General features: G+C 40.4%; 1 protein-coding gene and 1 long non-coding RNA gene across 2 annotated transcripts in view; one reads left to right on the top strand and one right to left on the bottom strand.

Moving 5' to 3' along the window:
* The window catches only part of LOC111866339 (glutamate receptor 1), a 78,497-nt gene extending 58,093 nt beyond the window's left edge, over window positions 1–20,404 (bottom strand). Inside the window, exons 1-6 of the mRNA XM_023855187.2 lie at window positions 20,243–20,404; window positions 18,990–19,196; window positions 10,803–10,910; window positions 9,666–9,779; window positions 5,130–5,250; window positions 3,893–3,987 (exon numbers count right to left, since the gene is read on the bottom strand). Coding sequence (XP_023710955.1) covers window positions 3,893–3,987; window positions 5,130–5,250; window positions 9,666–9,779; window positions 10,803–10,910; window positions 18,990–19,196; window positions 20,243–20,404 — 807 coding nt within the window. The remainder of the gene's footprint in view (window positions 1–3,892; window positions 3,988–5,129; window positions 5,251–9,665; window positions 9,780–10,802; window positions 10,911–18,989; window positions 19,197–20,242) is intronic.
* Window positions 631–9,795, top strand: LOC117282462. The gene is made up of 3 exons (XR_004513197.1): window positions 631–978; window positions 7,782–7,858; window positions 9,710–9,795. It is a non-coding gene; the product is annotated as an uncharacterized LOC117282462 (long non-coding RNA).
* Window positions 20,405–27,505: the final 7,101 nt, after the last annotated feature.

The raw sequence follows: 27,505 nt of genomic DNA, 5'->3' as shown, positions 1-27,505 counted from the left end.
CGCACAAGAGAAAATTTTGACATTGTTCAATTTTATCCAGCCTCTTGTTACATCGCTTCGTTAAGGTCCAAATATTGTACCCAGCAACCGAGAGGTTGAAGAAGACAGGTTGCATACAGAATTATATTCGGATAACATGAAGGCAATAAACCACTAGACATGCCAGTCATAGATAAAACCAACAATAGGTTATGAGAATATGGACCGTGTTAAATTGTCCCTGGATAGGGACTTGTGGTGACCCCTTGTGAAGGGGATTGAAGCTCGGATTCTCTAAAGGAAGAGAAACTGTTTCACCAGCTGAGCAACTATTAGCTTCTGAAGGCGAAATATTCTCCTTGTAGTTGCTTGGTGACATATGGGAATGTCCTTGCGTTCTATTTTCACAGTTTTCGACTCACAGAGACAATTTAAATGTGGTTCAAAATGTTCAAGACTATATATATTACTGAAATTTATTTTATAACATAGTCGAAAGCCCTTGGTAATTGATATCGATGATCAGTATCGATAATCGAACGCACTATCAAAGGAAGAACACCACCTTGCAAGTTCTTGTGACGTCATTCGAATATTAGTCGTCTGTAGCGTCTGTGGTTACGGATATCATTTCATTCCGGTCTAGTGGACACTGTAACATGCATGACATCGATGTAGCAGTGATTTCTTTAGAGTCTTAAAAGAGTTACTAGGCATGTACGGGCATTAACCCGTCTAAGTAAATTTTGTACCGACGAGACTTCATACGATAATATTTGGTTTAACTTTTCAGTGAAGACTAAATAATAATAAGTTAATAGCCTGAAACAATTAAATTAGAATTAGTAAATGGCTGAAATGTTAAGTGTTACGCGACCACTCCTGGACAAACTGCCTTGATGATACTAGTGTGTGTTTCTTTTGTGTTCATTTTACTGCAGTGTGTTATGGCTGAACTACTGTGACGGAAATATACTGTCTGTTGACATCAAGTCCCTGGTAAGTCAAACATTTGCACGTTTTTGGTAGTATATTGTGGCCCCGAAAGTTGGACTCACAATTTTGTGAAATAGGGGTTTGTTCTGATTTGTACAGAAAAGAATGAAACGAACTGTCTATCAAGTTTAAATCAGAGCTACAGGAGAAAGAATTATAGTTTGATACATTTCTCGGAACCCCATTTGACGAATTTTATTTGACATCTTGCAAGTTATTTATACAATCATACGGTACAGATCTGATTATTCTCGTAGAACATAAACTCCGCCCAGAAGGCCTGTGCAGTAATTACATTTTAAGACTTGTATTCGGGAGGTGCTCCATTCGAATCTCGCCTCAATACCGACTATACTGACTGAGATTTATAGTGGCTATTTGTTCAGTACGGCATGCACTGTCTTCGCTCGCTCGAAAGCCGAGATCATGAGTTCGAATCCCACTCAGAGCATGGATGTTTGTGTACAGGCAGAGGCCTTGCGACGAGCTGATCACCCGCCCAAGGAGTCCTACGGACAGTGTAAGATCTAGAAAAACCGAAGTGAACGGAGTTCATGGAGGTAGGCCTAGGCCCACTGGGGCTGTAGTGCCAAGGAAAAAAAATTTGTTCAGTACATCCAAGTGACTTCCTAAATAGTACCTTGGTTACGACACGACTGCGTCCTTCCAAATACTTCCCAATTCAATGCTATATAGTCTGGATATGGACAATATCGTAAAATTACCCCCCCCCCCACACACACACCACAAGTATTCTCATGCTTCATACGGGACTAGAGTGCATGATTACTGTTAAAACAGTACATAAAAATAAAATTTAATATGAGACATATCACAGTCTCAGTACAACACAAAAAATTGTCAATGTTTGAAAGGTACATCTATTTCATCACGTTTTCTTTTCGTGAATTTTCTAGAACTGCACTTATTTAGACAGCTCATATTTATATGATCAAAATAAATTGTGATTCATTCGACTTTAGCAAACCTTGTGATAAAACGCTTTCAAATAACTGAGAGAAAATCTGGGGGTACGCAGAAATGTTAGGTACTCAACTAAAATACATTTAGACTCATAAGTAATGATAAGGCACAATAGCAGTGTCGTATTCTCCGAAGAAAACTTGATTTTTCATGTCGTAATACTACACCGAAAAATACATCCATAGCCATTGCAAAATATAAGGTATGAGGTGTTGTAGTTGCTAGAAGAAATAAATCAAGAAAACAATGTTTTTGGACTTCACTAGTTCATGACTTAGGATCAGTAAAAATTCGATACTCTGTTGAGCAGAGTGTCGAACATAATTTCGGAAACACTGAAGGATTATAAGAATATATGTACGGATAAATTTGCAAACGACATAATTCTAACCGTATCAATAATTCATAATTTCATGGAACTGCGTCTCAACATTACCCAAAGATGTTTCAATGCCTGTTTTCATAATATATAATTATGGACGTCAGTATTGGAAGTTAATATGTGTTCTGTATTATTTCTATCATCTTGTATAAAAATCAACAGAGCTCCATTAAACAAGCAGTCTTAATGCCGCAGAGCTGTCCAGGACAAGCAAACTGGGTTGGAATTGTACGCATGCGTTGTAAAAACAAATTATGATGTGTTTCCCAAGTTCCAAACTGCTCCGCTTTGCTTCTTATGCAGCCCTCCCGATTTAAATTCAACACAATCATCCCCATTAAAAATTAAATGCCACTCATTTCTCCCACGACTTTTCACTTTCACCTAATGATCTACTATAATCAATAATTATATTGTGTATTTAACGAACACCTGAAGATTACTCTTTAAAGGTCGAAATATGTATTGTTGATTTTAAATTAATCAATGAAGACATTGTTGCGTTTGCGGTTTGACATTTTCAAGGTCTAAATACCTTTTTACTTCTTATGGTCTCATTTCTCTGTATGTGTGTGTGTGTGTACGTGCATATACGCGCAATTCAGATGAATGTTTCCAAGTTAAATGGCGCCCAACAGGGGTAGGGGGAGTAGCTTCAGATGAAAGTTCACGTGAGGAGGACCGTATGCATGTATGTTAGCCTACTACGAAAAGTACGTTAATTACAGTATTCCATAAGATTATTATTATGTACTAAATATTGACTTAAAAAATGAACACTGAAATTTGTTCCTGAATTTCCCACAGTTGAACGTCGCTCCTAGTAAATCAAGTGTCACGTAACATCGAACAAGGCCAAGAGTAACCTTGCGTGCGCAGAAGAAAAATTTCAGACAAGGGGGTGGGTTCGAGGGTGTGAGAAGTGACAGGCAGGCAGTTGTTTGTACAACTGGCTGCCTGTTACTTCTCACAAAATTTATAATTTGTACCCATGGTCATATTAAAGAACATAGGCCAACGGGAGATAGGAAATTCCTACAAAATTGTATTAGGAAAACCTGAAAGCAAGAGATCTAGGCATATTTCAGAAGATGGCGTTATAATGGATCCTAACAGGGTTCAAGTATATGGAATATATTTTTTCTGGCCTGGCATACGGACTAATGAACACCGAAATTAATCCTCTGCATCAAAAAAGGCAGGGACTTTCTTGATCAGATGGTAGACATCAGAATTTAAATTTGTCAGTTGCTTAGTTATAAATACTGATGTATATAACACCTCATTAATAAACTGAATAATCTGTCAATGTGCTTGAAATATTGACTTTAGAAGAGCAAGCAAATAGCTTATTGTATTTCTTACGGGCCAAAATACTCACACGAGTGACGTCACGAAGTTTTCCCACCCTTACACAAGTGCAAGTGTTCCACCACATACTGGCTGCCATATTCTCTTTCTAATCTTCCTTGCAGTTCGTGTTTAATTTTCATTTCTTATGTATATCGTATTTGTTGGCAGTCCCTGAACACAATGGAGAATTAAGAGTACCTTTCTCACGAGTTCTCCGACCATGCCATCCCAGCCACCCTTAACGTCCGGATTCTCGGCCCCGTAGTTGCCATCCTTCACGATGCTGAGTTCGTCTGCAACAAAACATGGTCAAAATTTTATTTGAATTTTGCTCAGAAAAGTCATAAAGATATCTCCTGGGTTGGGTTACGTCGGAAATGTTTCAATACCTGGCTCTGTCCTCTCGCTTTACATGTAGCCTTTTTCTTAAAGTGAAGTGCGTTGAAGTGTCTTATAGACTGCGGGCTACTCTGAACACACGTCAGTGAATTTTTCGACTTGATAATAGAGCGAGATATTTCTTGACTAGGTGACTGACTAATGTCTTCTCAAGAGGGACTGCTCCAAGGAGTTATTTCTGTTGTCACGTTTCGTTAAAGAAAACTCGTTCATACTGCACTCACTATTCGCCTACAGGCCTATTTAACACGTACAAAAATTTTATCTTCGTGTAAACAAAACACGACACCTTTATCGCCTTGACTGACACATGGAAGTTAGTACACTAGAGGAAATAAATATTAATTTATTTGTACTTATAGTTAAATTTGTTTTTTAAACCAAATAATGTGACATGACAGCCCATATTACTTGTTGTTTACCTTCAGGAGAATATAGGATTATAAGATTTTTAGATATAAAAAATATCTGTTTTTGCATTTTTATCGGGGTTTCTGGCAATAGTTTAGAATCACATTGCATATTTTTACAAAGAACAATCTGCATGTTACTACAGGTATGTGCTCTATGAGCGATGAAAAATCGTTGGCAATGATACTACACTTAGCAGCATATGAGACCTGCTGGTGCCAGTGATGGCAGATTCTGTCCACATTTATCTCTTGTAGCTATCTAACCATACGGTGTGATTCTAAATTATTGTCGGAATGTCCGACAGTAATTTACAATCACTCTGCATGGTTGCCTAGCAACGAAACAGTAGTATACATATCCCATTTATGCAGTGTACGGTACATGGTTGTCAGCAACAAGCAGGTCGGTAAGGCTTAAGGCAACAGGGAGACTGATTAACTTGTTATCCTGAGAGTAACCTGCAATAAACACTCAGGAACTTCCACAGCCACGTGTAGTCTGTGATGTCCTTCGTGGTGCATCGTATGTTGTTTCGAGGGTTTTGTAAGAGATCTTGGGTGAATGTCGGAGAGGAAATAATGAAGTATTTTAAGAGAAATTATTCCTCAGGTTGGGTACTTACAATTTATGCCCAGTGTCTTTGCAATGAGGTCAGCCAGATCCTTGCAGTAACCTTCAAATCGGTCGTTTCCGGTGAGGTTCTCTCCGGGTTCCGGTTTTCGCAACATGATGTACGGCTCCTCCTGAAGCAGGAAGCTTCTTATTATTGCAACATCTCTCCGGGCTGGCTGGACCTCTGCTATCTGAACTTACTGACTACTCTCACTTTGACTGGAGGTGGGAATTTCATCCATGTAAGCCTAACATAAAATAATAAATCTCTTCGCTATATCGAACTGTTGTAAATTAACCGACATGTGGACGCATTTTATTTGCATTTTATATGTTTCAGTTTTTAATTTCTAATATTCATCAAACATGACTGATGAAATCACGAAGGATGACGACTGGCACGTAAGGGCGTATAATCGGACACAGAGTGGAGAAATGCACGTAAAATTAAACACAATCTTAATTGAGATATTGGGTTTTCGGACTTTATCCATCGTCCTGGTTTTTAAGATAACTAAGAAAAACACGTCGTTTCGGAAACTGGATCTCAANATGCATCCTGCTGGGTGTTATATATAGGATATATAATGCTTATAGTTAGCATTTTACACATTCCTGAGAACAAAACAGTCACTATTGTATCAATAAGGCAAATGTTGATAGTACAATAGAGTCTATTTTCTTTCTCAGGAATATTGTTTTCTTCACTGCCCCAATTATACACATTAAACGGAATATCTGAAAGAAAGTAACTATAATGGGGATTGGGATTTAGATAATATCAAAAAGTATAAAAAAGTAGAATATGAAGTTGTGGACTGGATAAATCTGCCTCAGGACAGTATGCAGTAACGGAATTGTGTGAATGAACTTTCCGGTTCCCTAACGGACAGGTAAAATTTTGGCCCAATTAGCTACTATCGAAGTCTCTAGAAGTACTCAGCCCCATGAAACTGAGTTATTTTTCTGTTGGAAAGGAGCGTGATTTAAGTTCCCAGAGTTGAGGCCCAGCTCTCCGACTTTCTGTTAGCGTTAAGTGACGGCTAAGAGTCAGACACTCTCCGATGGATGAAAATGAAACACTTTGCATAAGCTTTCAGCCCGGAGACTTAGAATCCACGAAACGTTAAGCTTATAACTGTATTTCAGTCCAACTGCATAGAAACGAAAATACTTGGTTAATCCATGAGCCAAGTGTATCAATATCCCCAGGCATGAGAGGAAAATGCGACCTACAGGATGTTCACTTTTTTGTTTGTCCAAAGTATTACACATATGAGTACAGTATTTCCATTTCAGATTGTAATAGGGTGTCTGGTTTGAAGTTAAAGTAGATATCAAAACACGAAGTTTAAACGTCGAATCGAGAGCAGTCAAGTTTAAGTGTGCGCCCTAAAGCCGGATTCTTTGGGCACTGGCTACATCCACATGCCTCTAACATGAACTGTCGAATATTTGTGAAGAGTATTGTATTAGCTATACAAGCAAATGCAATTTAAAGAAAAACAGCCGATTATGGTATTAACAATGTTGAACTCTGGGATCTGTTACCACAGAATTATATTGTAGTCGTGAAACATATTCAGAGGGTTAAGACTGGTGCAGGATAACAATTCCTATCCTGGATACCTGAAATTGGAAGTACAGGAAATCTCAGAAACGTAGTTGATTCGAACGATGGATAGATCCTACCGGGATAAGAATTCATCCTCTGAATTACGACCTGTTAGCCACTATATATTCAGCTCCTGCATCGAAATTGACAGACAGCTTTACAAATCAGGATACTGTGTGCAACGTTAGTAAGTCATAGGGTCTACGGCATGATAAAGAAACTTCGGGCCACATTCGAATTCTGAACTCACATGGAGTCGAAGTTTCTTTAGGAATTAGGATTATTTGCATGTTTGTAAACCCCTTTTTATATTATGCATTTCAGTCTCGCAGTCAAATCAGTGTATTTTGTTTTGTTGCCTCCTTTCATATTATATGTATCTCCTTTTTCTAATATATTCCGTAGCCAATACACTTTCTTTTCGATCCACAAAACCACCACTGAACGTCGTAATATTTCTTCTTTAACCATACTTTTCTACTCTGCTTTACATATTTCTCATTATGTAATTTTCCCCATTTTTCCACATTTCTTCTTAGTTTCAAATAGTGCTCTAGATGTTACTTATTACGTAATTTTCTCAAATTTTCTGATATTTCTTTCACATTACGTCCAAATATACTCTTCTAGATTGTGCTTATACATAATTTTCTCCAGTATCTTGTTACGTCTTATTTTTTTTCAGATATTCTCCTCTGAATGTTTCTTTCTTGTTGTGAATGGGAGGTCAAGTTTCACACCCACATTGGTTTGAAGTAACAGGCAAAATTAAACTCCGATTCGTAAAACCCACGGTGAACATAGTAACATTCCTTCTTCAGCAACACTTTTGTACTCCGCTTCAAATATTTCTCATTACGCAATTTTTCACATCTTTCACATTTTTCTTAGTTTGAAATAGTGCTCTAGATGCTACTTATTACGTAATTTTCTAAAATGTTCCCATATTTCTTAGGCCCAAATATACTCGTCTAAATTGGCCGTATACGTATTTTTCTCCAGTCTCCTGTTAATCTTTTTTTTNTCTTTTTTTTTTTTTTTTTTCAGATATTCTCCTCAGAATTTTTCTCTCTCACTGTGAATGGGCGGTCAAGTTCCACACCCAAATTGGTTTGAAGTAACAGGTAGAATTTAAACTCTTACATATTTTAGGCCTTCGGTCACAAATAGGGCAAGGGATCGTAAATGGATCTGAATAAACGTAGCTACTGGAATCAGAAGTTACATGGCGTATTAGAAAGTCAAAGCCGCTGATTGCTATCGCGATACTTACAACAGTTTGTTTTCCTTCGAGCTCTAGTCATCCATCATTGTTCAACAAGACGGACCAGTCCCACTTTCGTCACTACCTTCTTTGGAAGATTGATTGTCGGAGCCAGGCCAGTTGCAGGGGCTTCACGATCTCCTGGTTAACAACTTTTGAATGTCTCCCTGTGAGACACTTACCGATACCACAGAAACACGAATATATGTAGGTGATTTTGCTCCGTACCTAACAGGTCCGTATGGCCGAAACGTCCTTAAATTACATCTGGTCGGTAGCGGTTCACTATCCTCGTCGGATCACCGATTTCCCTTACTGAGGTTCTGAATTATTTCATGCAATTTCTCCAGACGATTGCTTGGCTATTGCCTCGAAACTGGTTAAAACCGACTACTTTTGAATCCTTCTCAGCTCATAGCCATGATATTCTTATTCCATTCTACATTTCTTATTGAAACAGCGTCATTATATGAGCTAAGAGCCAAACAATTGTGCTCGGGTAAACGGAAAATACCTTGTGTTGTTTTTGTGTGTGTTTTGCATATTCGTAAAGAATGGGGTTCTGCAGGTTGAATACTGAAATTAAATGCCTGCTGAATTCTCCTTGAGGATTGAGGCAACAGTTTTTTTTCTTATTGAAACATTATTAACCCTCTGCCAGACTGCACGACGTCATAACTCAGAAGAAGAAACTTTAATTTTCCTTTTCGAATGCCACACACAAGCATCTTAAGGTGCCTAGAACTTGGACGTCCCGCTTCGCGCTAGTGACGGAAACGTGGCAACAGTAAGTGGGGGATTTATCTGTAGAAACGTGTGCAAAACTCGAAAGTATTCAATTTGCTCCTTAATAATAATGCATCACTATTTTATACGTATTCCAGCAAGTACTTACTGCATTGTAATTTTCTAAGACTGTTTTTGGTAAATAATTCTGATGTGGCATGTCTCCTGTCTCGAGTTTTCTTCTTTTATTCCTTCTTTTTATCCTTGGCTTCGCTATCATGCCTCTTTGTGTATTTTATGGCAGAGAGTAAAATTCCTCGAATATCGATCATTATAATCAATATTACTGGGTTTCAAACAGACTGCTCTCGATTACACACCATAAGGACTTTGAAACGAAATTACAATCATATCGATTCTGATAAGTCTGATGACAAATGAGTGATTGCTGTACATGGAATTGTAGAATTCAAGATAGTTTACGTTTGAATGTGTCACAGTTTCTAAAGTATTAAGTAAAAAATAAAGTTGTCCCTGTGCTTAACCAATTGAGCACTACGCCATGTAGGTGTATGGGGGAGTGGATGTATAGATCCAAGTTTTCTTGACCTCAGTCCTAGCCGGAGTTGAGTGGTCAGCTTCACGCCCCGGCCGCTTTACCCCCGGGGATAGGAGTTTAGGTGGACACCGGAGAGGGACAACGTGCAGAAGAGAAAATTCTTGGCCCTAACGGGACTCGAACTCCGACCACACGGTCATCCTGCCCGTAGTCATTCGCTATACCGACTTAGCTATCCCGGCTCCTAAAAGTATTAATTCTTCAAAATTACAAGTCATTCAGGTCTCCTACGTAATTGGTATATGGACATATGCATGTCCTTATTTACGCGTATCCTATGATGCCAAGAGGAATTATTAGTAGTTTCTGAGGTGGTACTTACCACTATGGTTGTCACAATGTAAGTCCGATTTTTCTCTATCTCAGATCCTGGCTTGAGTCTCACGTACTTGGCTGCCACTGGACTGAAACCGAACTCGTCAGTCCACTCGGCTACCTGGGAACATACACTCTTTGAGTTGCAGCTAAAAGTTGCCGGGTAACAGGCGAGACGGGACTGGTATTCAACAGCAGATGTTCCATGCTGTTTTCTTTGTTCTCAAGAGGCTTTAAATTTAAATTCTGGCAAAACTGTGCCAAAATACTATGCTGTTTCATTGCTAATAGATGCAAATAAATTATCAGCTGCAATTTTCAGGTTGAGAAATTTTTTATTGATGGCATTAAATTTCCTTAAAGTGAACTGAACGAACGTACTTAATATTTGTGGATAAATTTCGAAAAGACAAATGTTGAAGTGTATTCGATAATTCACCAAAATGCGTATTGATATTATGTATATACGTGTATCGTCCTTCCAAGAGGAAATTCAACCACCGTAATAATAAATCTTAAAATTATGAAGTTAAGGAATAAAAATTATAATGACTTGAGTCTCATTCGTCATTTTTATCTTACATTTTATTTCAGAATATTACTCTGACATCATAACAGGTTCGCGAGAGTTAATTAGTGTTACAGTAACAGACAACCTGTTGGATGAAGGGTGCCATCCGGGACGATTATAACAGGCATCTAAAGTTTGTTTGCTATTAAAACAACTCCTCTTGACTATCTATATATTTTAATCGGAAGACTGATGAAGTCCTATAGAATCGACTGAACTCTATCGGTTATTTGTGAAGTCATAATTGTCAACCATATCACCAGCTCATTTCCGGAATTTGTTTTGGAGATGATTAAATTTCTGGTTCGGTAAGAAACCAGATATCTCTTGAACAGGTAAGATCCTATTAAATGTCTGTGTGATGTCATTTTTCCTCCCAGCCCTCTTTTTTCTTAACTTTTCTCTTTGCGTTTAATTTCTGATTCGTAATTAACAAGGACGCATAATAATTCCTTGGAAGCACCTCGTATATTCGGAGACGCGAGTAAACCGAAGATATTCCGCAAAATGAAAGCTGCTCCTATGCAAGCATCATCTAGATATTTGAGTGAGCAAACATCTGTGTATGCTTACTTTGACCATGGCACTGTTGAATGTCATTTCCACGACATGTAGCGTGTAGTTCTGCCGTCTGCCGTCATCATTGAAACGTATCTCTCCTGTCAGTCCTTCCAGCTCCACCTGCAAAAAGATGTAGCCATTAACAGGTGTGCTGCAGCGTGTTCACAGCACGGGGCCCTATCGACAGTGTAACAACTCCATCTGCAAAGCAGTAAATGATACTGCGTAATATAAGAAGGATCTTTCACATAGTATCCATCTATCTACATCTATCTATCTGTCTGTCTGTCTGTCTATCTATCTATTTATCTATCTATCTGTGGCTCTACAGCCCTTGTGAAACTTGACCCCTTTTTTCAGTTTCTTAATCTATACATAATCGGTAGGACTCCTTGGGTGGGGGATCAGCTCGTCGCAAGGTCGCGATCTACACAGTATGAACACACATAGACATCCATGCTGTGGGATTCGAAACCTTGACCCCAGTATTCGAGCGGGCGAAGACGGTTCATGCCTTAGACCGCACGGTCACTGTGGTCGGCTCACACAACATCCACTGCAAGGAAATTACTGCCTATACTAACTTAGAGCTCAGAATTTGTAGTTCAGCCTTCATTTCTTCACTGTATAGACGATGAAATGCCCAGTCTCCTCGGTAGAGTTTAAGTCCATTAACTACTCAAACTGTCGTTTTGATAGTCCATTACGAAGCACGTATTTGTAGCTCTTAACACAGATTGACCTATAAGGAAGTGATGAAAATGAACTGAGAATTAGGCCCAAATTCAGTTCATGAAGAGAAGCAGCATGTTTCCAGATCGTGCCCAGTGCTCATAAAATCTTCCCAACTTGTGCCGTTCCTCTGTTGTCAAGTATGTGACGCACGGTCAGCTATGGGCTGAATGTACGGGAACGCAGTTGAGAACAGAGTGGGAAAGCAACATAAACCGGACTCTAAGAAATTGGTTTTACGGACATGAAGCTTGTTGAAGTGATTCGGATTAGCGCCCAATAACAGTGCGTGACGTTCGCGGTATCTGCCGTCTGTTGTTGTTGTTGTTGTTGTTGTTGTTGTTGTTATTAAACGACGGAAAACTTTTTGGAGTGTAGGCATTTTGTAATTTACAATTTCTGACATCTTCTTACTCCTCTTAAGGACTTTAGAAAGCCCTGCTCAATGCCTTGTCACATTTGCAAACATATTACCCCAGAAAAATCCCTTCTATTGCTCTTTAATTCCCAAGCAATGAGCAATACTTTAACCTCTCCGGGAGTTAGGGCTGCTTAAGCAACATGTATGTTGTTGTGGTCTATTGCATGACAATATCAGTAACACAGACTATACAGGGTAATAAATACAGTAACAATTGGCCTAATTTCAAGTTATTATTCTGGAATTTTACGCGGGGGATGTCAGGAAAACCACGAACAAGCCTCTGTCAAAGAAGTCATGGTCCCAGGGACGTCCTGAATACAAACTGGAAACATCTGCTTGAGGCAATTTCCTAGGTATGAGGAAAATGTATGCCTGCACAGAGGCGATATTGTACGTCCATTCCGCAGTTTTTGCTGCATTCTTGCAGCAGGGAAGGACGTTTGGAAAGTTTCTAATGCATACCCACACGTTCATACGTAGGGAATCAAAAAATATAGTTTCCATGGGACCGGTAGTAAATAACACCAGACCCGCACGGCCGTGAGATTGCGTGGCTTTAACACTGAATTCTTTTTCGAAAATGTAAAGAATTCCTTCACGGTTTTAATTTAAGCTATCTCATATTTCTAATCAGGTAAGAATATTTCGGTTTCAAAAATTGTAATATAAAGTTCAAATTCAGTTATGCGTGTGCTGTATCCCTCAGGTTGAACCCCATTGCTGCGAAGGGGAGAGAACACTATTGTTCCTATGGGAAATCACTCATCATTCGGAACTTGGCTGGGAGACAGAAGGGCACAACGAAAGCTGTTTTGGGCTCCTGTCACAATAGTTAACAGTTGGGATTTAGATACGCTACTGAGTAATGCATTCTAACACAACGGAAGGCCACGCCATAGCTCAAGGAGTTATTCGCTGGCTTCCCACCGCGGCGGCCCGGGTTTAATCCCGGGTCTGGTCAAGTGGGATTTGTGGTGGACAAAGTTGGCGTTTGGGCAGGTTTTCTACAAGTACTTCGGTTTCCCCTGTCAATCTTCATTCCACCAATTGCTCCACAATCACCCTCACCTATCATCTGGGGCCGGTACAATAGGCCAGAAGTGACCGCAGTACAAGGGACTTAGTCCCACCCCACTAGCAATAAGAAAGAAAAGCAACGGAGAGTAGAGAAATAACATGAACCAACTGTAGATCATGACAATTTCAATTTGGAGAAAGTATAGAATTAAAAAAGAAATTTATGTTGCAAGAGGAACTATTATGATCACTCGTGAGTCTGGGAACCGCAACAGACCAGTCTGTGATGCTACTGTCACACACTTGTCGACTCCATGATTGTGCATATTACCCCCACCCCCGAAGTCAATTAACCTATAACTTTCCCTTGTATTAAAAGGAAATATTCGGATTTAAATGTGTGAGTGAATTGTAGAAGAGTATTGTGGCGTTGTAAGCTGAGCATTTAACATGGAAGATCTCATTTTGAACAGTAACTTTAATAAGCAATAACAAATTTTATTACACGTTTTAATAAGCAGTTAACTGACTTTGGTGCCACCTGTGTGGAAGAAAATTATAGAAAAATGAGCGGCATTGCAGTCCTACTCATCTTAGCTTGTTATCATTCTCTGTTCTTTCGAGCACCAAATTACTTCTTATTTTCGAAAATTCGCACTAGCCTGCATAACGAGGCGGGGTGCTCATGACGTCATAGCTGACTTATCGATCATTCGTTGCAAGTGGCCGACTAACACTTCTTTCCCTTTCTTTTATCTACTGACGAATTAAATTTGGAGGAAGAGCATACCCGGGATGGTGGCCCTATGTGTGCGTATGTATGTGGTCAGGTTATGTCTCTCAGAATGTGTTCCCCTTCAATCTTCAGTTAATGCTCTAGGAATTCGGGAGTGGACACAACAACAGAGGAATAATCGCAATGCTGAGGACAGAATAGGATCCATGGGTTCTGTGAAGTTGGAGGATTGAGCCCCCAGACGAGTCTGCACTGCATTTCCAAACTGTCTACNGGCGATACGTTCCTCCGAAACGTCGGTTAACACCACATATACACGGTGCCAAATCCCAGAAGACTGCTTTCTTCACTGTCTACTTACGTGTTTTGATGTATTTAGTCTGATGAATTGATGCAGTAGTGAAACGAAAATTTAAAGAGGTTTTCATTCCTTTTACTTGTTCTAGAACAGGCACTGACAGACAAAAGGAGGCTTGTGAGAAAACCATAAATGTTCTGCAGATGATACGACGAAGCCCCAGGGTCTGATAGTAGTAGACAGAGGCTCGAATCTTAAGGGTCTCCGCCTCAACGAAGTGACTTTGAAGTTCAGTGTGACGCCAAATGACTGCAAAATTAGTCAGGATAACTGTTTCTAAAGCAAACATGAGGCGCAACGCTTCGCTGTGGGCTAATACTTTATACAGCTAGTTCTAATGATATTTATATGCGGGGAGAGGGTTGAAATGGAGAGCACAGGATACTGAGTGTGTATGAAGGTGAACGGAAGGATTTCGCTCAGGCGTCAATGCTTGTTGTTGTCCGGCTGTGATCTCGGCCCGGACACCGATTATCCTAAGGTTTTTCATTACTTCCTTCAGCCCTTTCCCTGAGGCAAATTCCTGGATAGTACCTGAAATTAGGCCATGCCTGATTACATGAACTTCCTTTTCAATTCATTTTTTTTTCCCTTGGCACTACAGCCCCAGTGGGTCTAGGCCTACCTCCCATGAACTTCTCCTTTCACTTCGGTTTTTCTAGATCTTACACATTCGGTAGGACTCCTTGAGCGGGTGATCAGCTCCTCTCAAGGCCTCTACCTGTACACAAACACAGAAAAACGCACACACACAAACTAAACATCCATGCCCTGAGTGGGATTCAAACCCACGATCCCGGTTTCCAAGCGAGCGAAGACAGTGCATGCCTTAGACCGCTCGGCTACCGTGACCGGCTTTCAATTCATTATTCACTGTCATTCTACAATTCGACACTATACAGACTAAAACACTGAGGGTATGGTTAAGTAAACCGTGGGTAAATAGATTGAGGTAATTTGCCCGTTTCTTAGCACCATCCGTCATGCACCTCCTAAGCACTGTACAAGGCTGATCAGAGAGTTATTTGTTTTACTACCTAAATTCAGTGTAATCTGAATTTTGGGCAACACTAATAATATTTAGCTACAATATTATTCCCACTATTAGATTTCAAAATAAGCCATCAACTCATTCTTTTACTTTGAAGAAATCTTTAGCAAATATAGAAGCAGTATCACAACAAACCGAGTGGGCTGAGTTAGCGTAATGCTTCTAGTCCATAGGCACCCAGTCTTAATGTGCGCCAGCCTTGACGTTCCTCACATTCTGGCAAATGCTATGAGTTGAATTTGAGGTGCACACCGCCGTGACTTTGGCATGTAACGTCATGTAGTCAAATGAAAGTCAACCGACGATTCGGAGGAACATATCGCCAATATCTTCAGGGTTGAAGGGTTATCTAAGCAAGAAACCAGCATGAAGCAGGCAGTACTACTATAAATGACTTAGTTTTCGACTCTAAATACGGAGGCAATACGATCTTCTGTAATTTCAGTTGACTTTGCCGGAATACTCGGTGTTATGTCCAAGAAGATATAACTCTTCAAACGCTGATGTATTATATTCAAATGAGTCACATAAAACTTCCCTCTAAAACCATTGCCACCGTGTTATTCATTTCATTATTCAGTCTCATTCACTCTTATGGAACGTCTTCATTTAGAACAGAGTCTTACAATTATCTAAGAGTCAACCAGTGCCTATTGCAGTGAAGCCTTCAATTTAAAAAGGATTCGACTAGAACTAGACGGAAAGCCATATCGCTAAGTAGAAATGCTTTATAGTTATGTGCGTTTATGTTTTTTGTTAACATTTGAAGCCCGAAATTGTGGTAAAAATAATTTTAAATATTTAAAAATGCAATTCCGACTTCACAGAAGACACTACTTCCGCATTATGAAAACCAGCCTGTTAATACTGTTCACAGAAATGACCACTCTTTATTGTGATAATTATATGAAATATAAATACTCTGTTTGGGGAAAATGCGACGTTTCTGATGTTAAAGCGGGCGGTACATTCAGTGACTATTGCGCTTCACAGGGTTAAAAAAATATATAGGAAATTGAGGTTAGATGTGTGCCTCGAGGGCTCATAAACTCCACACGTTCTTCTTTCTCTCTTGAATGGGAGTCGGCGAAGGTTTGAACCAGGGCCGTGCTACTGAAGTCTGAAGCATCTTTGTGGGTGCGGCATAATCAGATAAAGAACCTGATCGTTACGTCGTGATTAGAAAGTTACTATGTAGGATTTAAGGCTCTCACAGTGGTGATTACGAAGAGTGATATCTTCTAGCATATAATGTCATAGAGCTCGTTGAAAGTTAATCGACGTTTCGGAGGAACAGATGACATCTGCTTTCCACCTAGTTTCACGCTTATTTCTTGCTCGGCTTATTCTTTGAACATGAAGATGGAGGTGATTTTCATCGAAACGTCGGTTGACTTTCAACGGAATACCCGGCGTTATGCCCCGTAAGATAGAACTCTTCATAAAGTTACTGGTTTCTGTTTTAAACATAAGATGAACATCGAAGTCGCCGTGTTAGGGATCTCGTTGAACACTTCATCAGCAAAAAGAAGAGAGGTGGAGTGATTAATTAGTTCACATTAATAACAATAATAATACAATTAGATATATTCATGTTTATATTTGTTTCGGTCCCGTGAATAGAGACGCAGTTAGTTACTCTGTTACGTAGGTATAAAGGTAGACATTAGTACCTAATGCCTCAGATTGTTTGAAGGTACACTATACTACAGACAAAATCTTACCATTAGACTTCCCTTACAGTAGGCATATAAAGTGTTCATCTACACATTCTCCGTTAGATTGGAGTCTGAGATATTAATAAAGAGAAATTAAGCAAGACGCTATTATAATCCGTGGGGTTGAAACATAATTCTACTCCATTTTACATTAAAATTTGCTATTCTATAGTTTTGATTAACGGCCATAGTAACTCCCGCGAGTGTGGGTAATATGTAGAAACATTGAAACAATTCATAACTGTCATGGTCTCTAATTTGTTCTCCTGAACAAAATGTCACGAGTTGCAACCACTCAGTGCTTAATACAGCTCAGTCTCACCGACCCGCACTTCTCACATCTGATGATCCCCTTGCGCGATCTCTGCTGCAGATACCAGCACGTACAGAGCTGGGCCCCTGGCTCACACCACTGGACATCAGCCGCTTTCCACACAGGATCGTGATTAAAGGGAACAAATCTCTCTCTTCCCATCCCACTGAGTCTGAAAACAAACTGCCTTCTGCCGAAACAGAGATCTTATGATCTTGCGGGCAACGCTATTCTTTCATGAAGAATTGGCTTGAAGCTACGAGTTTTCCTGGCTTACGAACCTTCAGAGGAGATCTTGAGAAGATGTACGCTTTTGCACGGCATCAGCAGAAACCCTAACGACATAGTCCACAGGCAATACGTTTTATTTTAAGGATAACGAAACGGTCTCGGGGCTGAAGCCTCTGAAATGTAATTCACCAACGCAAACTTCCTGTTCCCTTACGTGGAGCCACTCTACAGGAAAACCTCCGTATTTTTGAGATACCGAATAAGATCGTGGATTGTGACAAATACGTAGGTCCATCTAAATTTAATGAGGCATATCATTTTCTCTCGTCACTGCTTTTACACTAAGAAGACATGATCAACTTCGCGAGATTTTACAGGTGCAACAGGAAGCCGCGAAGACAGGCGGACTGTGACGTAATGCGTGTGGGTTTGTTATTGAGAAACGGAGCGAAATTCTCTAAGATGAAACACGGAAATCTCTTTAGTATATCTTACCTTCCTCTCTTTATTCTAAAAATCTGAGATTTATAATTTAACTTCTTTTTCTCTACGGATAGGGAATGCTAGAATCTGATCAGGAAGTTAAGATGACGTCGGCGTTACGAAAGAAACATCCACTTGCTAAATAATACCGTGACACAGTTTCACGAAACATCGCTTTGAACAGTCTCTCTTACTTCCTGTCTCTCACCCTTAAGTCTGCAGTTTTACCCGAAATTCTGGACATATCTAACGCTTCCATCTACAGAATGATCCATGAAATTCAGTATTGTAAATCTGCACACAAAATTTGGTTTCAATAGACCCAGAATGTGTTCTAGTAGGAAGAATTTTTGCTATAGTAATGTATATTCCGCCGGTCACGGTAGCCGATCGGTCTAAGTCATGTACTGTCTTCGCTCGCTCGGAAACCGGGATCGTAATTTCGAATCCCACTCGGGGCATGGATTTTTATGTGTGTGTTTTTCTGTGTTTGTGTACAGGTAGGGGCATTGCGACGAGCTGATCACCCGTCCAAGGAGTCCTACTGTCTGTGAATCATCAAGAAACTGAGAAATCTGTCCTATGCTCCAAAGTGGGAGCAAGGGGAAAAAAGTGTATTCCTTGTCCATATTATTTGTGTTCTATTGCCCGAAGAGTTTCCTTCATGGTTCGCTATTTACCTGCAGGTAATGACAAGAACTGCCCGAGTTCTATCTACAGAACTACTGATAAGTTTTTCATTAAATTCTTTAGTGTGGATTTATGTTAAAATTAGGTTTCAGTGTTCTCATATGTTCCAGTTGTACTCTTTTGTTGTTACGGTGATAGAATACTACAAGAAAACTGTAACATATACCACAACTGTAACAATCGCTCTATAGAACTGATCACCTATAGATTCATATTTCCAAATAACATTACCATCCTGACGTACCATGATGTCCTCAAGGAACAAAAGGAACTGCTAGATATTTTCTAGAATTCCATTCCCACAACGACGCAGGTAATTTTTATGTAATTGTCATTATCGACGTTAACTAAAATTTGATTGTTCTAGATTCCGAATTTGTTACACAAGCTCCGTTTTGTTGTAGCTTTGCTGGGTATCCGGACCCATAGCTGTTTGTGATCCATACCTTTCTAAGATGGCGAGAGATCTTATCGCCGTGTTCCCACGGTGTGACCCAGCCTTGGCTTGTGTTACAGTCGATACCTCGGCTTCCGTTGTTGAATATCTGACCTCGCCGGAAATTTGTTCGAAATGTGTCCGGCTTCTTTTTCAGAATCTTGTTGAAGGCCTCGACTAACACAAACACTGCATCGTACATGAGTGCTGCTTGGGCCTGTGAAAAAAATCACACGTGTAGCAGGCAACTCAAGGATCTCCTCTCTGTTTATGGTGAAAGAGAAATCTTGGCATCATATTCGCAATGTGCGTGTCGTTTGAGAAATACAGATGCAAAGAATTTAAGGGGTACTTACGCGTACGTGTTTAACTTGAAGTGCAGAGAATATTTGAATTATTTAACAGTGGATGTGAGGATACTAGTAAAATGGATCTTAAGGAAATTTGATGAAGAGTGTGGACTTAATTATTCAGGATGCCAATTAAGATCAGTGGTGGGCTCTTGTGGTCACGAAGTGATCAGACCTGGTGGTCACAGTTGTGTACAATAATTTTATAGTCATACGAGTAGTACAGCAGTACAGCACAAACTAATTTTGTTGGCATTAAATTTGATTGTACACAACTGTATACATTTCTCTTCATCTCTGTCAAGGAGGTCCTGCCATTTTATGGCTAAATTGTAAACTACTTAGAGCTTATCAAATTTGTGTTGCTGGGTTCTTCAGAAGTCATGACTGCTTGTGTTTACAGAGTTTGCTAGCGAAGTCTCAGATTATCAGGTAAATCGTCGCTTTTTATAAAATCCGAAAATCAAATACCAACTTCAAAAGAACACCACTGCAAATTCTGAGCCACATGAATTTTATCTACATCCTCACATTTTACCTCTTTTAAGATGCACTTTAATATTATTCTTCCATTTAACCAAGGCCTTTCAAGTGCTTATCTTATCTTTAGGATTTCCAGTTAAAACTTTGCTTGCACTTTTTATCTCCCCACCCCCCTTCAGTGTCTCATGTCCTTCCCATATCATGAGCAGCGAAGAGAAGAACTTGTGAGTTAACACATTTAGAATTTAAACCCACGCAGACAAGTACAAATGAAGTAAATAATATTTTCATTATTAAGGAAAGTCTGTACGTGGGGATCTAGGATAAGTGGTGGGAAGGTGAGGACACGTGAAACGTTGCTCTGCCTGCAGAAGTTGAGGTTTACTCCGTGGCGACAAAACGAGGTTTGTCAAACTGCCAGAAAACATACCGAAATCGACTCCCGACCTGCTCCTTGAGAGATGGTCGGGTCAAGTTTCCTCCATCCTTCCAGGAAATCCTTTACATATCGTCTTGATGAGTCCACAATCCTGAATCCTGTAATGTTGATGGCTCCGTATTCAATCACTTCACTCTCCCACCTGTCGTCCATAATCTGCACATACCAGAGCACGCAGAGAGTCAGCAACATGAGCATATGGTATTTGCTTTGGCTGTAATGTGTATTCATTGAAGATACAAAGGTGCTGTGACGCTACGGTGAGGTAGATGGTATTATGATGATGATGATAATAATAATAATAATAATTCAATTCTCTATTACTTACGTATGTGCCGAGTCAACAGCTACAAGGATAATTACAGACAGATAATAATAATAATGACAATAACAACAATGGAGCAAGTCTTAAGGAATAAGGTATGAGAACATGGATTCAATTTCCCTGGCTGGGACTACAACCAGAGGTGGACTGTTTCAAACTGCCGCGAATATTTACGTTCCATAAATGGCATGGAACGTTTAATTAGATGGGTGGCTGTTAGGTTCTCAAGAATGACTCCGGTAAGCTTAGTAAGAGCTATCCCTGTAAAGGGCCGCGAAGGCCCATAGGGGTGTGAGGCGTCGAGGCTACTACATTTTCTCTTGACAATCGGCCCACAGATGGCGGTGAGGTGTCAGCCTTACGCGTCGGTCTCCCATTACCCCCCAGGGAGATACCTGGTATTAATTTCTGTTAGAGGTTGAGTCGAACCCAGGGCCACAGTGAGGCTGGAAGGATTAGGTCAACTGAAAAAAGATGATAAATAAGCAGCCGCAGACAGCCATGGTGGTGGTGGTGGGGGGGTGATTCTCTAGTCTGGAAGCTGGTAGGGGGGTAGAATCCCGTCACCATAAAAGAAATTAACATGTTACGAAATGCCACCAGTTTTCTAAGTTTTCTACAATAATTGTTGCACTTAGGACGGAATTTATATCATATATCGTATAGAGTGTAACAGGATGCTTAAATATAATATTCTAAGTTTTATTATGTGTTCTGATCTACTCGTAAGACATTTGCTCTTCTTAATTCTGGTTTGATTAAAATGATGTTCATTACTTTCCGGCACAAGTCATGGTACGTCTGGATGCAATTTGTGACACGTTAATGTTCTACTGAGAGTGCGCAGTTGTTATCATCTCAAAAATGAAATTAAACACGAAAATTAAAAAGTTATTCTAGACGTGACGCCGCTTCTCTTTCATATCTCTCTGGGTACTCAGAATCATTTTCAAAGTTGAAATTATTAGCTGAGTACAAGAATCTCTACTTTCCTTTTCAACTGTCTGGAAATAAAAACTGCACAAAAGTAACAGGATTTCCTCTTGATTTTCCACGCGTATATAATGAGTCGGCCCATTATCTTTGTCTTTACTACGAAGAAAAAGCAGTGATTTAAGTGTGAAAATATACAGAACTTTGCAGTAATTTGTCGTAATTCAGCTTTCTTTGGGGAAACAATAGTATGACTAATGAAAGGATTGTGTTGTTATCTTAAGCAATCAGATCAGAGCATTACTTCAAGTACCTCCCAATAAATGGAACACTTGAGTAACGATGGCATTGCTGTTCCGTCTTAACAAAATCAGCTTACGCTAATATGCCAGATACTTCTAATAAGATATAAAGATATGTCTAACGAATGCAATGTGTTCTTACTTTAAAGAACCATTTCAAAAAAATAGTTAAAAAAACGTAAAATAAAATAAAGCTATTCCTGTAAAAAGGTCATCGAGGCCCATAAGGTTGTGAGATGTCGATGCTTCCACATTCTCTAGACAATCGAATCACAGATGGCGATGAGGTTGTCAGCCTTATGCTGCGGCCACCATTTACCCCCAGGAAGATTCCTGGTACTCATTTCTGTTAGAGGCTGAGCCGGTCCCAGGACCACAGTGCGGTTGGAAGGATTAGGTCAATTGAAGAAATTAATCTCATCGAGACTAGAACCCAGGGGGTTGAAAACTATATAGTGACGTTAAGCCGCAAGACAATAAATTATGTTTGAAATTTCAAGTTTACATTTTTGAAACCCTTCGTTACTTCTGACGGAATAGTTCTCAGATTATTAGCTCATTCATATTGTAAAGTATTTGATCAACGCGTGGCCAGACAACAGCTCTGTAAACACGGTCCAAAACGCAACAATGTGGTGGTCTGTGCCGAGAGGATATAAGAAAATACGGAAATGGGAATTCACTTCCCCCGCATGGAAGCTGTGTCGAATACCTCCACCTTGACCCTGCGAGTCGTACGAGGCCACGAAAAAAGAAGTAGTCTCAAATCCGAGACAGTAAAATATGGTCACGAGTCCATAAGGACTCGGACCCGAGAAAGACTACGCTGGCAAGGCCCAGTGGCATATACAAAAGACAGACCCGTCCTCTCGTCAGGGAGGGCGCCCCACAAAATCAAAACCGTAACTGTCAAACAGTAATGAATATCTGGTCATGAGCTCCAGATGTGGCGCGAAATCAAGACTTACCGACTGACTGACTCAGTCGCAATGTGACTCTGAATTTGGAATTGACTTCACTTGAGTTCCGAAGTTTCAAGGGAACAACAATATGGCCAGAAGAAGAAGTAGAAGACTTGGTGTGTGACGTTACAGGTGCCGTAGTACATCGATATTGGGAGTGTGTCATTTAGTGAGACCTTTATACAGGGGATGGACAAAAACATGGAAACACCTCGTGAAATGCATGCCTGAATTGAAGTGTTTATTTTAGCGACGTTTGTAGGTCACGCTGTCGTATCTGCCCAACACCACTACCTGTACAACCTCCGCAATACGCTGCAAGCTTTATTTGTTGTCGAGACAGTGTTCTGTGCAGTTTTTAGTGCATCACGTCAGAGCTAACAGAATTCGAACGCTGGCAAATTGTTGGGGCCCATATGGCGGGTGCTTCCTTAACCAAGGTAGCCGAGGTTTTTGGTGTTTCGCGAGGCACAGTATCCAAGATTATGACCGCATACAGGAGGATTGAAACAACCGCACCCGATAAACACCAGCGTGGACGGAAATGTGTGTTGAGTGATCGAGACAGACGAACATTGCGTAGGATTTTGATGAAAAGTAAGAAGACTGCAGCTTCAGAAGTGACTGCTGAACGAATGTCACGCTCACAAACCCTGTCAGCACCAAAACAGTACGAAGGGAACTCCACAAGCAGGGTAATTCTGGAAGAGCTGCAATTCCAATGCCACTCATCAGTGATCAAAATGCCACTAAGAGGAGAGTGTGGTGCCGAAGTCATAAAACCTGGACTATGGAGCAATGGAAGACGGTCATTTGGTCGGATGAGTCCACCTTCACACTGTTTCCGACTTCTGGCCGAGTTTACGTCTGGAGAACGCCATCCCAAGCTTATGATCCAGATTGTTTGCTGCCAAGAGTGAAACATATGCGGGGGTTCGATCATGGTATGGGCAGCCATATCATGGTATTCTGTCGGACCCATCATTACCCTGCAAGGTCACGTCACTGCCAACGACTATGTGACTATTTTTGATGACCATTTCCATCCCATGGTGCAAACTTTGTTCCCTAATGGTGATGCCATTTACCAAGCCAACAATGCCTGTGTTCACACAACTCACATCGTCCAGGACTGGTTTTCTGAGAAGGAATATGAAGTGTCACGTCTGTCATGGCCCCCACAATCGCCAGATAACAATATTATTGAGCCTTTGTGGTCTGTTTTGGAGAGCAATCCGCGTGCGCGCTATCCACTTCCATCATCGATAACAGAACTTACCATGTTTTTCGGGAAGAATGATAGAAGATTCCCTTGTAAATGACACAGGACCTCTATTTATTCCTTCCAAGGAGACTGCAAGCAGTTCTGCAAGCCAGAGGTTGTCCTACACCATATTAGTCACGGTAATGTGTTTTTTTTTTGGGTGTTTCCATATTTTTGTCCATCTCCTGTAGTTTCTGTGTTATAAATCCGTTGTTAGGAAACGGATAGTGAAGACTAGTGGAAACAGACTGAGGNGCCAGAGGTTGTCCTACACCATATTAGTCACGGTAATGTGTTTTTTCTTGTTGGGTGTTTCCATAGTTTTACCCATCTCCTGTAGTTTCTGTGTTATAAAGCCGTTGCTAGGAAACGGATAGTGAAGACTGGTGGAAATAGACTGAGAAGATTAGTGTGGAGTGATTGTAAATTGTGCAAATCAGAAATAGTGTAACAATTATTCGTAGTTACGACCTGTAGGTGGTTAATAAATCCAATTACCAATCCAAACCCCGTCTTTAATCACTAATAACAAGTGATAATCTCCACGAAGCAACAATAGTTTACCCAGAAGACAACCAATATCAGGGCACGTGCCTCAACTCGTTTCTCCGCCGCCGTTCTACCAGCTTTTCTGCAGTTAATACAGACCGGATGGTTGGCAGAGATGTTTAGTCATTTATACAAACAGTGTTGCTGTTGATTTTCCAGTGTCAGCTCTGCATGATGTGGAATAACGACTATGAATTAGTAAGGCATGTATAGAGGATTCTCTTAGCGTAGGCGGTACAACGTTTTGGAGATAAAACAGCGAGGCTTATAGCGTTGAATATGAAGAAAAAAAAGTGTGTGTGTGTGTGTATATATAGGAAGGGTAGCTCTAGGTACGCTAAATTACGCCGTGGAATGGTTCTGTTACGTAATACTAAACAGCAAGAATGAAGGTAACATTAAATATGGGATTAGACAGTCGGCCGAACATTTGTATATGTTTTTATATGTATATATATATATGTATTGTAACGTGTTTGTGTGTCACGCCACAAATAAGTTCACGCCGTTGTCCCAATATAGCGAATTTATTCCTTTCGCTCACGTGTGTAAGTTCTAATCCCACTTCTGACACCAATGTAGCGTGTTGGGTGCGTCACGCTACAAATAAGTTCACGCCGTGGTTTGATATAGCGAGTTTATTCTGTTCGCTCGCTTACACACACTTTACAATCATTTGCACTTGCAGTCTTACAATAACCGATTATAATATTCCGGCGATACTGTACCCAGACGGATATTCCGAAGCTTCTTCTCCGATGGCTGTTCCGCGTGTTGGGTGCGTCACGCTACAGTATATTTGTATATGTATTTGTATATGTTACCTTCATTCTTGCTGTTTAGTATTACGTAACAGAACCATTCCACGGCGTAATTTAGCGTACCTAGAGCTACCCTTCCTCACTATATGCACTTTAATATATTTACTTCAGCTAGAGTAACCCATGAGAGAACTAAGGAATGTTACGTTAAAGATTTCCAGTTTCTTCTCTTTGTTTGCGATTAAATCTAGGTTAGGTTGTGAGTGCTCGATCTCATATACTGTGACATGTCCGCTCAAAGCTAGAATTATAGTGTCAGAGAAGACGTCCATTGCTAGGCACTGACTCTATAAACATGTTTCCACGACAACCAAATCATATTACGGTCACATCTGATACACAAGCAAGAATGTAGGAACGGTTGGAGGTGTTCTCCGTTAGGTCCTTGCAGAGGCTATTTAAGGACAACCAATTGTGCCTTTAAGTCAGATGAGGCAGTCGAGTTCTGAGTCAGAAATGAGTGGTAGCCAGTGGTGACCAGATGGCTGTTGTGAGTCAGCGGCCAGGAATTACTACCATGAGGAGCTATGAGACTTCTAATCGGCGTTGAACCGTTACAAGCAGTCTCTTCGCTTGCAGATTTCTTATTTTTCCTTCTACCCTGAAGATGGAGGTGATACTTTCGTCCTAATCGTCGGTTAACACAATATCTACACGGTGCCACATCCCATAAGACTGCTTTCTTCATGAATTAAGATGTTTGTAAGAAGCCACAGATAATTAATATTGCAATTAGTGAGAACATATTAATGGAGTGGAATTAAGTCTTGTCCCAAATAAGTTGGGAATTAAGTCCTGTGGTGCAATACGAAAGGCAGAAGACCTGTAAGTGGATGAGTTGGAACAAATGCAATTTTAAACGGAGAAGACAATTCGGCCTAATCCTTTAAACTGTTGTGGATGATCATCATGAATATGAGTAACTCCTTGAGAAGATAAGATTCGTTATCTATTCAAGGATTTAGATAATTCCAAAGAATCCGTCAAAGTTCGAGGCCTTGCCTAACATTTGGTAACATTCTCTACTCTTTATATTGAGTTGTTGTTAGTTCACTGTAAAGCTACGGAGCTGGGGGCCCAGCCTTGTCGCTTAGGGGACTCTTTGTTCATTGTATTGGTAGCTAACACCTGTACCGGGATCTCACTTCCGCCATCTGAAGCTGGAGGCCGCGAGCAGCTACAAGGGACGAACTTAACGTGGGATGGTAATGGTTCACTACAGCAATCTGTTTATGCAAGGTCGTAAGGAAATGGCTGTATATCAGCATGGGTCGTTTGAACCGAGTTTTATAGCACCGTAAAGGATAATGAGTCCATGCATTTCCATATTGTGAAGTCATCGCTAAGTCCTATGAAGTGACGGTGGCTAAATGACGAAAGAGAGAAGTATGAAAGACCAAGCAAATTGTTTCAAACGGTGACGCGTCCGAATTGTATTCATGAGGTGACTAGGTTGAATCTTGCCCAAATCTTGTCTTGCTAGACAAATGCGCTATAATACCGTAAAGTGAACCAAAACCACATAATTTTATATAATCTCATATTAATTATTTATCGTCTTGGAATAATTCCACGCTCTCTATTCTGAGCTGTTGAGAGCGTCATTAAATAAACAGCGAATAACACACACACATAGATGCTATTCGAGAAGGTCATTCGAGTTGGATTCATAGTGGACGTGGAGTTGAGTTGAGTTCGATTCGGAGTTAGTGTGCTGTTGTATACGTCAGAGCGGATTGGATTCGATGCGGAATCGGGATCGAGTGGTGGATTCGAGATTGTCTGTTTGACAGGACAGGACTGATTCACGCTCAAGGAGAGTATTAAGGAGTTATATTGCTGGTAGCTCTGAAATTTTCGATCCTTTGTTGTTAAAATTATCAGATTTTGGTTGAGGCCTGTGTCGTGTCGTGCCGTGCCGTGCCAGACATGGCGGGCGCCTCGGTGCCTGGCTACCATGCATTCTGGACAGAGAAAAGAGCCTCACTACAGGCAGAGTACAAGGAAAACGTAAAGCAATATCCTGCAGCAGATGAACACTACAGGAGACTGTTTAAAATCATCTGTGATATTGAGGATGTGGCCAGCTTCACACCAG

Source organism: Cryptotermes secundus, unplaced genomic scaffold, assembly GCF_002891405.2.
Source record: "Cryptotermes secundus unplaced genomic scaffold, Csec_1.0 scaffold40, whole genome shotgun sequence".
NCBI lineage: Eukaryota > Metazoa > Arthropoda > Insecta > Blattodea > Kalotermitidae > Cryptotermes > Cryptotermes secundus.
Note: the sequence above shows the minus strand (reverse complement) of the source record. Positions and strands in the feature narration are given on the sequence as shown.